At 41.0% G+C, this 13,392-nt stretch overlaps 1 protein-coding gene across 2 annotated transcripts in view; it reads right to left on the bottom strand.

Moving 5' to 3' along the window:
- PHACTR3 (phosphatase and actin regulator 3) overlaps window positions 1-12,540 on the bottom strand; it is a 99,045-nt gene extending 86,505 nt beyond the window's left edge. Inside the window, exon 1 of one of the 2 annotated variants that reach the window (XM_088528887.1) lies at window positions 12,371-12,540. In XM_088528887.1, coding sequence (XP_088385013.1) covers window positions 12,371-12,479 — 109 coding nt within the window. In that variant the 5' untranslated portion in view covers window positions 12,480-12,540. The remainder of the gene's footprint in view (window positions 1-12,370) is intronic. The other variant, XM_010226131.2, reaches the window with a different exon arrangement.
- Between the last annotated feature and the right edge of the window lie 852 nt (window positions 12,541-13,392).

The raw sequence follows: 13,392 nt of genomic DNA, 5'->3' as shown, positions 1-13,392 counted from the left end.
CTCCCAGATAAGACAGATGAGTAATGCCTTAGGTGATAGGGCAGTTTTTTTCCAAGAGATTGGCAGAAGAAAGAAAGGTCTTTGGTGTGTTGGAATAAGGTCTAAACAAATTCTAGAAATAGTGATATTAGAGCAAGATTAAGAAAAATATAAATGGAACAGAAAGATAATGAAAACAGATTCTTCTATTTTTTTGGTCTTAGATTCTGCTTCAAGAGAGAAAGGTTATTTATTTTGATCTCAGGTTCTCACAATAACTTCAGAGTTCACTGGCAAGTTTCAACAATGATAATTCATGAAAAAAGATCCTAGTTGACCCTATTAAGTATTACCTGTAAGGAAGAGCTTCAATGTGAAGTCAGCTTTGCTACTCACCAAAGCACCCAAACAGGGAGGGACTCTGAGTGCCCTAAGGGGGATGTTTTTAGCCAGGCAAACACTTCATTAGACTATAGAGAATCCAATCACAAGTGATAATTGAGATTTTTGACAGTATAAGGTCAAACTGAGGACTGAAAATGCTGAAGCCACAGGAAAGCAGGCTTTGTTGGTTTCTTTGTTTTTGCAGTAGTAACACCCGTTCTGGTCCCAAAGGAACCATTCAGGAGAAAGTCATCTGGAGCAGGAAGCTGCTTCATTTGCTAAAACTGAAGTAAAGTGCTAGCTAAGAGGAAGGACTCCAACTAGCTGGGAGAAAAGTGGTGAAAAAATGTAGTAATGAAAACAGATTGGAAAGTAAAAAGCTGCAAAAAATTCTACCTTCTCACAAGAAAACAGAAGAGTAAAGAGTAGAGGAAAGCTCTAACTTGGTGAGGCAGGAGAAGCACCACTGGGCACACAGTAGTGTTATGGTCTTCGGAGATAGTTTGCTGAACTAAAGAAGGGAGATACAGGTCCATGTTATTACAGTTTCATTCATGCAGAATATTCTGGATTTTTAAGGCCACTTCTTTGTACTTCTGCTTCTTGAAATTATCTGTTTTACTTGGCTTACTTTCACCTTATTATTCTGGTTGAAATACAACAGGAAACCTATAACATAATACCCAATAGATAGCACCATATTTGCTATCTATCTTGACAGCTGTCGTTCACGTACCCTATCTTTACCTTAAGAAAATATGCATCTGATGATGTCATCTGTTAAGTAACCACTACTCTGAGGGTTCAAGTAAACTAGCATCGGGCAATGGCTGATATTTGCTGCTGTTACAGATCTATCAGAGTCATGGTTTTAGTGAAGTTGTAATTTTCTGTTTCATATCCTGAATCCAATCCTGAATTGGTATCAGTTTGCATTTACAGTAAAGCCAGTATGTTCTTCAGGACCCATGTTGTGTTTCTAAATGATAAGGAATTCCTAGGTGGCACTTCTTTCCTCACTTGAAATAAGCAGTGTTACAGGTTGCTAAGTTCCTTAGAGTTAAATATTTCATATGTGAAATATGAAATGAGGGGTTTATCTGAGTTCTGATTTTCCCATTCATTTTCTTCAGTAAATGCAAGAAATGAATCATTCTAAGTTAATGGTAAACAAGGGGAGAACTTGCATGAGCAAAAGAACTCAGCTCCATCTTATTTCTAGAGTTTTCTCTGCATAGCTAGTATTCCAATATTAGTATTCGTTGTTGATTTCTGGGCATTTCGCAAAATATTGTTACAAAATTGTTACAGCAAAGTCAAATGACCAACTGCGATGGAAAAAAATATATGTATTTCAGCCAAAGCTAAGCTGAACTGCTCTGAGAAAAGGACGCCCTTCTTGAAATCTCTGCAATCCCCCAAAGCTATGCTATACAGACCCACAGTCTGCAGAGCTGCTATAATAGAAAAAAAAGTCAAATTCAGATTGTTTTTTATTTCCATCACCATAAATGTAGAATTACAATTATAAAAGTTCCATCTGCATAGCATAAACTTCAGAGAAACCCAATCAAGCCAGGGTTATATACATTACCATGTATTGTCAGCAACCCAGAGAGACCGAGGATTTAGTTAACAGGAGATAAACCAGCAAACAGAGCAGAATTTGTCAAATAATCCTGACTGGGGTTTCCTAGGACTGCCACTGAAAGCCTGTGTAACTTTTCTCCTCTTTTCTGCAGTTTTTCCCGAAGTGCCCCCACTGTCTGAACCACCATTAGCAGCCTCGCAGGGACACCGCTGTGTGACTGTTTCCTTCACTTTTGCTGTCGCTTTCTCTCTGCTGCTGACACGAATCGGGAAGGTCAGATCCTAAGGTTCTCCATCCAGTTGTCCCACTACTATGCTCACTTACATGGCAATGCCTAATTCAGAGGGTCCCTCAAGTGGGTGGTCAGCAGTGGCCATAATTTGTGGCGGCTGAGAGGAAACCCTTCTCTTAACTATTTCCTTTCTCACCACAAAAGGTCATTTCTCAGGTCCAAATGAAATAATGTTGTGACACTGCATATTATATGGGGGCCTTTCCTGGCTCCAGTCCTAAACCATCTGTCATCCACTTCTGTCCCTTGTCTAACAACTCTGTGTTTCACACATAGCTGAAAGCATTTTAACTCTGGAGCCTGACGTGTTCTGGCAAACACAGTAACTTCTTAGAAAGTACCCTCCTCGCATCTCTTACGTGGCAAGATTTGGAGATAAGGAAGAGTGTGTAATTCCTCTGTAAAATAGTAGCCAGCCCCTTCTGTTGGGAAGGTTTGCTCAGTCTAAGTATTCCATACAGACTCCCATTATTAATGATGAAAAACTAAACTAGCTGCAGGAGGAAAGAAACTTTCTTGGAGACTGATTTCAGCTAACGTTTGGTCTGAGTTCCTCTAAGAGGGCTGTCCTATGTGGATATAGTGGGCAAACTTACCCAAAGTCAACACTTTTGTACGTTATAAGAACTCAGATCTACGTGATCGACCCTGAACATTTAATTTTGTTTCCTCTGGGTTCACGCAGTCTCCCAAGAGTGCCTCTGCTGTCCTCCAGGCTGTGTCAAGCTTCAAGGCTGGCTTGGTTGCTCTCCCTAAATAGCATCTCCTACTGCCGCTGTCAGGAACAGTATGCCAGGCTGGCTGTACCACTGTTCTGACCCAGCAGAACATGTCTCGTGCTTTTAAGGCTACAAGCACAAGTCTCCGTGCAGGCTGTTGGCAGGTGAGATGCAGGCTTGCGCGAGTGGCTGAATGAGATGTGACAGACATATATAAAGTGGTATGGGCAAGGCAGTGGACAGACCATAATAAAGTGGTATGGGCAAGGCAGAGGGAAAGCTGCATGGTCCAGGGGATCTAGCAATCCTCAAAAGGTGTTGGAGGCTTCACTGTTTGATGAAATGCTGTAATCTGTATCCAGTTGCTGGTTAAGAACAGTTTGAGAATGTTAGGGAAAAAAATAAGGAATATAACACATGAACTGTCTCTTCATTAAATGCAACAATCATAAAGTGCTTCATGCATAAGTCTTTCTTTAGATATAATCATAGGTCTGCATGTGTGAACCATGTGTGATTAGGGAGTATTATTGTACTCTAGAAAGCAAAACAAGATACTGCTTGATTAACATCCTCTTACTGAAATATTAATGCAGACTCAAGCATGAAGCTATTGGCCTGCTTGAAGTAGTTATGTGATGTGCTCCCCAGGGCACATATAGATTGTGTATTCATTAGACAATAAATCAACCTGGATTTCAAACAAATGTATGGGATTTAATGGGCACAAAGAGTCTTTTATTTTATAAACTCTAGCTACACTGAGAAGCTATATGAAAGTTTCATATTTAGCCTTATTACTCATTGGTACTTATAAGGCTGGCCTGCTTAGAGAAATCAGAGTAGTTGATTCTAGGTATTTATAACACAAAGCCACACATTTGTTTAAAACATTGCCATAATGTTATAACATCCCAGACAAGCCAGTTATTAAATGTCAGTTCTCCATATGTAAAATACGAGAAACACTTCTGGATTAACCACTGGTTTTTGGGTTTGCTTTTTGCTTTTGTTTTTGTTTTGTTTCAAATTAGGTTGCAAACTACTTAAAGCAGAACAGTTCCTCTTTATATGCTGCACAGTACCTGCATAATCATGTATCTATTTCAGTTATGGCCCCTAGATATTACTCAGACTAGACATCTGTGTTTGGAGAATCTGAGCCTGAATCTTTTTTTGTAATCTGTGACAGTTTTTGTTATGACGCATGAAAACATCTGAAGAGTTAAGGAGGGAAACAGAAATGCCCTTTGTAGAGAGTATAGAAGTGACTTATAATACTTTTCTGTGTGATCTATGGGATATTGCAACTCTGAAAAAGCACTTTTTCTCTCATAAAGCATGCTCTGAAGGTTGTATGCTCAAGACCTAAGATTTCTTTCAATGAGATGCAAATGCATTATCTGGATACCAAGAAAAGAATCAATCCTGCATTGTTTGCACAGTGTGCAATGCCGTCCCTACTGCTTTTAATGCCAAAATAATTGTAGCTGCAACCAAAGCTTAGCTGTGAAGAAAGCTAGGTTCCTTCTGGTGCCTGGGAGGGGGATCACAGGAATATGGGAAAATGTTCTAGATCTAAGAAGTTAATTCTAACTCAACGTGAGAAACAAAGGATATCAGAAATATCTCCAGAACTGCTAGATCAGATAACTAGTGAAAATGCTTTTCACTGATACATGACAGTCTATCTACTCAAAATCTGATACTCCAGTTCAGACCAAATCTTGAATCTGACCCAAGGGTTTTGCTAGTAGAATGAGAATAAGAGAAGTAACAAGCACCTGGAATAGCAGGGGAGCAATGCACTGGCTCTCTGTAATGTGGGAAAAGAGCAAACATTTGCACTGTGACAGTCCCATTAGCATCCACATTTCAAAGTGAGATTATGTCCCATCTTTCTGCTCAGGAAAAATATATTGTGAAGCTAGGAGGAAAACAGGATCCTCATTTATTACTTAAGAATGCAGAATTTTTTATGTAAGGAAAAGAAGTTCATAAAACAGCACTTCCAAGTGTTTCCCATATGCTGACCTGATTTGTATAAATCCAGTCTATGTTATGATGCTATATAATCAGTATTTCCACTTCTTGGATAAAGAGGTTTAAATAGTTTAAAAATCTTTCCAGTAACATTCAAGCTACCTGCCAACTTGAGATTTAGGAAGAAAAATGTAAAACACTTCTTTTTCCCATTAAAGTTCTGCATTTCATTTATGGGATTCTAATATTTGGCTAACCACTAAGTCTCCTTGGTGGGAGAATGGGAACAGTCCAATCTTGCAGAGGCCTAAAAAAATCCCTCCAAATGAACAATACACATATTAACTGATCTCATTTAACTACTGCAAAAACAGTATTAAAATGTAATGTCCCCAATCTCTGTCCTGAGTTCCCAAAACCAAAGTAGGTAGTTACAGTTCCAATTAGTCACATAACCAGGCAGCCAGCTGAAAGCAGCATGTTAAGCATGCGTCTTGTTGATATTTGACATAATGATACTTTCCCCCGTCACACACCTAAGTATGGACAGTAGCAAAATGAGTAGGTGTTGGTTCCGTCCATGGTGGTGCAGCTTACCCCAGTGCCCTATGCCCATTGTGCTCTTCCCATATGCAGAGACTACTCTGCTCTTCTGGAACTGCTGGAAAGGAGTTGCCTTGTGGCAAGTGGTGCCCTGGGGAGGGGGCTCCAGGGTAGGAGATCCTCTACCACAGAGGGACAGAGGGGAGAAGGGCATTCTGTGCCTCCAGGGAAGTTCCTCTGCAGGGGAGAGACTGGGCGTCCACTTCGATCAGATCAGCAAGGGTTTAATGAGAAAGGAAACAAGCTTCCAAAAAGCTCAGTGGCCTCTTCGTAAAACAATAATTAGCACTGAAGTACTAAGTAATACTGTGATTTTTTTTCCTGGTATTACATCACAAAAGATTCACACTGCACATTCCCACAAATAAGAAATGTTTGGGGGAGTGTTTTGAGACTGAAATCTGGATTTCAGGGTAGAAGGAAACAGGATATTAAAATTGGAACATAAATTAATGTCCTGTATGTTTCTAGTCCCTCCTGAATGCTTCTATCTCCCAGTATAGTCCCTGTGATATCATATGAGGAACTAAATATATGTGGAACAACAAGTTTCTGGTGGTAGCCTTTCATTTGGATTAGAACAAAAATATTCTGACTTTATTAAGGGAATTTGCAATATAATAAAGCTCCATATATACAAAAAAAAAAAAAAAAGATAGAGTCATAAACCGGAGCAAAAGCACTGCCTAGCTTACTTAATTTCAGTCATAAATTAATACTTCTGGGAAAGGATGTAGGAGACCTGACACATTTCTTATTCCAAAAGAAATATGATGCCGGGAAAATAAACTCTCAAGCCAGAACTTGCTGGATAATACGGGACAACGAAATCCAGACCAGAATCATGCTGGTGAGAGAAACACCTTCAGTAGGTGGTTTGGCTCAATGGTTAACATCAAAGTTGAAAATTAATGTAAGAACTAAACATGTCATAGGTAATCTTGTACGTTCCTGATTTAAATTGCATTAGTCCAAATGACCTCGAAAGGATGACAGCACCATCCAACTGTCAGGCAGCAACAGCATCTTTTCCTGCCCTGTTACTCACTCTGCTACTATTTGGCTTGGGTTTTCTGCACATATTTTAAGTTTAGTACATTTTTTTTTTCTGAATTATGTGCCTAGAATGAACATGATTTGCAGGAAAAAAAAAAACACTTGAGCAGATTCAGAATGTTGGCACCATTCTTTCTGCACTCTGGTTGTATCCCGACTTTTTCGTGCCTTCCCTTTTTTCCTTAAGTGCATTTGCTGTCGAAATCTACTGTACTTTACTTTTAACATGCTATTAAGCTGAGCTTTCAAACCTCTTTACCAGTCCTTAGCTTCCAGCATCATTCCATGAACCAATGCACTCTCCTGATGACTGAAAAGGAGGAAAAGCACAGCTTTTCAGTTGCTGAGTTTCCCAGCACGAAGCTGGGAAGTTCCCCAACAAAACCTAATGCACAAAACTCAAGCTGGGGAATCTTATTGAAAGAGTTAATATGACAGCAATTAATGTTAGTTAAAACATTTAGCAGTATAAATCAACCCTGAAAAGCTATGGGAAACCCTTGGAAGTCATATGAAGGGAGGGACACAGTCCATCCAAGTTAGTTTACAACTTTAAACAAGGGGAGGAAAAAAGTCGCAAGAATATTTCTGTACTTAACATTTTATTTCATTTTAATTTTTCTAAAGGCCTTATTACATGACTGATGTCCTTATATTGCACACAAGTCTTCTGAGTAACAGATCATCTTGCAGTCCAAACAAAGACAATATAAAAGAAAAAAAAAAAAAGAAAAAGAAAAACACATCAAGGCTCTTAGCATCCTGCAAAAATGCTTACGAGAATGTTTCTTGCTGTAAAACTTTTGAATTATGATAACTAGAAACAGTGATGAAGTAGTTTGAAGTTTTATGCAGTTGAGATCTCCCTCAACTTACTTTAGTTCTCAAGGCTGCTGATTACATACAGCACCAGTATGAAAGAAAAAAATAGGTGAATCAGTGTGTGGCAGTGACATAGTTGTACATGTCTGGAACAACTATATTGAAGTAGCTTTAACTGCCAGATCTTGAAGCACACCATGGCATAGTGTAGTGGTTGAGCATCTACTTTCTCTCCATTGTGGGCTTAATCAGTCTTCTCCAAGTAGAATGCTAGAAATTATGCTACTGCCGCTGTTGACGAGGTCTAACACTGCTCTCTGCGCTGCAACAGCTCCTTGCCTTGGCACAGATCTTACACTGGAGGAGAAGGCAGATACAGTAGACTACTGAAGGACTCAGTAGTGCCAGTCCTGAAAAAGTATTCTTTAATTGGAGGATGCCAGGGAGGAAAAGTAGCAGTTTAAAGGGCAAAATGTGATAGCACCAATTTAAACTTTTACAAATTAAAATGGATTATTCCCAAATTATTAGGGGGTGACATTTTCATGTTGTCATGATTCACTGTTTCTTATGAGGTAATACCTAGCATTGACAGGGTGTGCCCCTCTTTGTTTTGTGAAGCCCTACTTTTTCTATGACTACAAACCAAATGAGATTGTCGATCTTTTTAATGCCCTTTGACTGCTGGAAGAATATAATGAGACCAATATTTTGGTTTCCTGTAACTGTCTCTCAAATAGATGGTCATGTTGAAATCTGTTTTGAATTTCATATCCCTGGCCTCTTTAGACTCCCTCCCTTGATCCTTCCCTAGAGAGATGGGGGATGGGAAAAGGAAAGGGAAAAAAAAAGAAAAAACAAAAACTGTGATCTCTAGGATTAATGAAATTGCTCCTTGCATTTTGTGTTCTTATGTGCTAGCTGTCAATTTCTAACCACTTTCTCTCACCTTTTAATTTTGCTTTAATTAGAGTGTAAATAGTATTTTATCAGTTTTCAGTTTTCATAACACTTCTTCCCAAAACTCCCTTTGAAGTTATGGCAGGATGTAATATTTTCTAGAGTAGTTTTGCGTAGTTTAGACAGATGACTTTTTCAGAGGTAATGCCGTGTCTGCAATCAAACAAGTTGTTGATATATAAAATCTGATACAATAGGATGTTCTGGCCTTCTCCCAATTCTCTTGATTTGCAGCAGAGAGAGGCTGCTGGTTTTTAAAATCTTTCCTATGAGAATTTCTAAATGAAAGTTGTGCTAATCATGGCTCATTTCCCATGAATCTGGCATTAAGTCATGGCACAATAACAGAAGTGAAATTAACCTTCCTAAAGACAGCATAGTGTAAACATAGTTGAGGAAGACGCAGTAATTTGAGGTGAGTTTCTCAAGTTCAGGACATGAGATTTGCACACTTAATGTGACAGTGTGCTTAAATTAAGACTGAAATATGAAGTCCAGTGTTTGTTGTGCTATATTAATTCTTATAAAGTACACCTTAAGGAACAGGCTAAAATGCATTATTTATTTTAAAGGAGAAAATAAAAAAAAAAATTAAAACAAAGAATCATTCACTCCTCCTTACCTTTTCTATACTTTTTCCAGTATTCCTTGTGCTAAAAGTAGGAGATATATGCACTACTTAACTGCTGGAGAAGATTATTTATTTGTCTGTAAAGCCTGCCACAGATAACTAAGCTGTATTTCCTTCCTAGACAATGACTATGATATATTAATTGTTCACTGTGAGGAACTATTGTTTAATTAAAGCTGCATGTGAAAGATCTAAATCACCAAACTTGTATCTCTGTTTAAGTAACTATTAACTGTCTCCAGAGCAGTGTACTGAACATCGTGTTTAACTTACTATAAGAACATTTAATAAGATGCCAGTAGCATTTGTTAATATAAGTGGTTTTTTTTAAACACATTTAGTTATGAAATTCATTGTGATCTGTCAAGATAACATCTGTTCCAGTAAATCAAGGTAATAGATAGCTTTACATTTCTACAGTGAATGCTTTGTGAAGAAAAAATATACTAGATAAGAAGTTTTATCCTGAAACCTTGATTGTTCAAAGCTTGGAGTAATTTCAGCTTTCACTGGCATCAGTCAGGATTATTAACTTCCAGAATTGGAAAAAAAAAAATCAACATATAAGACTATTTGAACCAGCTAATTACTTAATTATCGTGTGCTATTAATGTAAGAAGAGCAATTTATCTTTTTAGCTTTTTTTTTAAATATATATACACTCTTAAAACCCTGTAACTTTAGTTGCACGTGGAAAACCTTCCATTGAGATTTGACCTCAAGTGACAGTCCATGAAAAAAATTGCAAATGAAAGCTAACCAGTGAACAAGAGGAAGGTAAGTTAACATCTGCAATCTGTTCATCCCAAATTCCATAGGTCTGATGTTTACATTACTCAGTATCAGATAAAAAGGATTAGGTGGTCCCATGATAAAGGATTCTGAACTCCTGCAAGACACCAGGCAAGTCCTGTAACCTTGCAGTGTACAGTCAGTACCACTGTTGAGTCTCTGTTTCAAGACAGAAGGGAAACTTAAGCATTGCATCAGAGAGTGGGGTAATGTACATGAAAAGCTACATGCTGCCACCTCTGCATTCCCAGCTTTTTGTGCTCTTGAATTTTCCTGGATAAAGGTGGGTTAAAAACAACTAGGAGAAAGAGGAGAAATATAAATTGGAACTTCAAACAAAGCATAAGGAAAATCTTTAGAAAACAGTCTGGGCTCATCTATTACCACATTCCCTACTTGGCTATACTTTCCCAGAGTAGACATGGATTGATGAATTGGTGCAGAATAATGCTTGACCACAGCATGTGTTCACAAAAATGTTATGACAAAATAAGACTCTGTCTCTGGCAGGAATATAGTGTCATTCAAATGCCACACGAAAGTAGGAATGTTTTGTAGGGAACCTTCAGTCAAATCCTTACTTTGCTATTGCATTATTTGTTTATATAATTTAAGTGTACTATTCAAATTTAAATAAAGCGTACATTTGGGTTTTAAACAACGAATCCTACATAGTCAAATAGAAAATTTATTTTTACCTCCCTCTATAGGGCTTATATCTTCAAGCAGGCTTGGGATGTAAACCACACTTTGTACTATTTAGTGCTTCTAAGACTTTCTTTTGACTTAAGAGTCCACAGATGATTGCATTGATAATATAATAATAACAAAATTAGCTTATAGAACAATAAAGTAAGATGAGAATGCAATTAAATGGTTTGGCATATATACTCACAGTCGTATCAATTATTTTTCTTTTTTTGAATAGATGAATGTATGAATAGATGAATGTACATGCTTATAGTGATTACTTACAATGTGGTATTACTGTGGTGAATTATTATTTAAACAATATCTGTTCATTTCAGTATCAATGCTAGACATATAGGTGTCAAATACTGTTTGATACATAAATTTAAAATAGATGGAAAACCTGAAAAGATTACCAAACTTGTTAACTATACTCACTAATCATTATATCTACTTAATGCAAGCCTGCACAAAAAATGTATTGACTTATCACCTTTTGTCTCCCTCTTGTTGTTTGTGTATCATGATGCCATAAAAGACCTCTTTTCTTGAGCATTAGTATAGCTTCTGCCATGCAATGGCAGAAGGGGGACACTGTCTTATCTTACCAAGTCTGTAGTAAGGGGGCAGGAAATACTACTTTGTACTGATAATTCTTTCTCCTTACAGAAAAGCATAACATTTTAAAATATTTTGTCTATATGTCAGACATTTTGTTTACATTCTTTGTTGCATATTTCAAAAAGATCAAATTATTGACTAGCAAAAAATAACATGGAGGAGTTAAAAATTGAGATTTCATATGCCTTTCCTTTCATTAGTCACTTCTGCTTTCAGAAATCAAATGGCAGAAACACACATTCCTCTTTCAGTCAAGATTGCCCCTTTGGGAGTGAGTCGAGCAGTTCATGTTAGAAGAGTCCTTTGTTCCCTCTACTTCGGGTATCAGAACAGTTGGGCATCAGAGATAAATCATCTGTTGTTTCTGTTAATTTAATTTGTATTTTGCTGCAGAGCAAGGTGCTTAGAATTGCTTGATAAGACAAATAAGTAGGAAAACCTAAAATATTGCACATATATTAATATCTTCATTGCTTCAGAAGGAAGCACTGTAGCAGGTCTCTCAAAGGAGACTGGAATATTTTATTTACTCACTAATCTGAAGAAAGCAGGAAATAACGGCTAATCCCCAATTGCATTCAGGGACTGTCTCTGTCTCTTGCAGGTTGATAGTGCCTGCCCAAAACCCAGCCCCTTCCTAGGTGCACAGCTCAGCGCACTGGGCAGCAGTGAGCGACATCCCATTCATTGCCTTATCCCATGCTTGTCCCTACTAATGTGATCGGTTAGCCCTTTTCTCATAAAGAAACCTTCCTATTCTGGCATGATCTCTAGGTTTATATAAACTGACTCCCAGTCTTTGCTTCCAGCTGGTTGCTGGGCCTTTCCTTGCAGTCACATCACATTAAGGTGATGTGACTGCATCATACTAAACTGATGTAGTTTTTCCAAGTTTTTTTTTTTTTTTCTCCTAAAGAGATCGTCATTCCTTAGGTTGTGACAGTCTGAAATTACTGAGTCACCACCACCAAACCTCTAGAATTATTCCTCAAAGTGAAGTTAAGCTGTGAACATCAATAGCCGGTTTTAAAAGAAAGAAAACAATACCTAATCACAGCGCTCTATTTATATTCCGTCGATTCCGCCCTGTGGCTGCAGCAGCAGCCCCTGTGCCCGCGCTCCTCCCCGCGAAGCGCGAAGCCCCTTCCCGGGGCGGACAGCGCTTCATTCGGGCCCCGCTTCCCCTCGTCGCCATGGTGACCCCGCGCAAACGGCGCGCGCCCCCCCGCCGCGGGGTCCTCGCTTACCTGCGTGCTGCGGGGCGGCGGTGCCCGCGGGCTCGCTGAGGACGCTGGGGTCGCTCTGCGACCTGCCTCGCGGGAGGAAGCACCCGGTGCCTTCTTCGGACGCGGCCATGAGGTGGAGGGCGGGCGGCTCAGAGGCGGGGGGAGGCGGCGCGCATGGGGCCGGGCGGCGGCGGGGGGCGTCAGCCGGGCAAGCCCAGCCGCGGCAGCATCGCGGCGGGCGCCGGGCTGCGGCGCGGCGCTCAGGGTGCCGCCATGGCGCGGGGGCGCGGGGGAAGAGCCGCGGCGCGGGCCCCCCCCGGCCGCGTCCCGCCCGCCGCCGAGCGCAGCCCGCGGCGTCGCCTCACGCCGCCGCGCCGCGAGCATCTGTCGGAAAACATGGGGATTCTCCCATCGTGCCCCGCGCGCCGCCGCCTGACGTCACGGCGCGGGGGGGGGAACCGCACCTGCACTGCACAAAGGCGGCGGCGCCGCAGGTGCGCGCGGCCCCGCCCCCGCCGCGGGCACGTGACGGCGGGAGGGGCCGCGCCCGCCCCGTGGCGCGAGGTCAGGTCGCGCGTGGGGTAGAGCCCGCAACACCCCATCCAGCGGAGCCGGAACCCCCCGGCGCGAGGGGCGCCCGACCCGAGTGCGGAGGGATACGGGGTGCTCCAGCAGCGCCCTTCCGCTGTGCCCCTTGTAGCGGTGACACCGGGAGTGACCTGCAGCGCTCCAGCAGTGTCCTTCCCCTGTGCTAGCTACAGCAGTGACACCGGGAGTGACCCGGGGCACTCCAGTAGCGCCCTTCCCCTGTGCTAGTATCAGCAGTGACACCGAGAGTGACACGGGACACTCTAGCAGTGCCCTTCCTCTCTGCTGGTTACGGCAGGTAGCACTGAGAAAACAGCGAAACCAGCTCGTCTTTGTACGGAGCTGCCACCGCGGGGTGTGCCACACAAGCAGCTTCTTGGGCTGACCTGGTACCAGTGATGAGAGGTGAAGCTGCCTGGTGCTTCCCATCCTAACATGGGTAAAAACTGACCAGA

This window comes from Tinamus guttatus, unplaced genomic scaffold (assembly GCF_059628265.1).
Source record: "Tinamus guttatus ecotype Peru unplaced genomic scaffold, ASM5962826v1 Tinamus_guttatus_pri_ptg000027l, whole genome shotgun sequence".
NCBI lineage: Eukaryota > Metazoa > Chordata > Aves > Tinamiformes > Tinamidae > Tinamus > Tinamus guttatus.
Note: the sequence above shows the minus strand (reverse complement) of the source record. Positions and strands in the feature narration are given on the sequence as shown.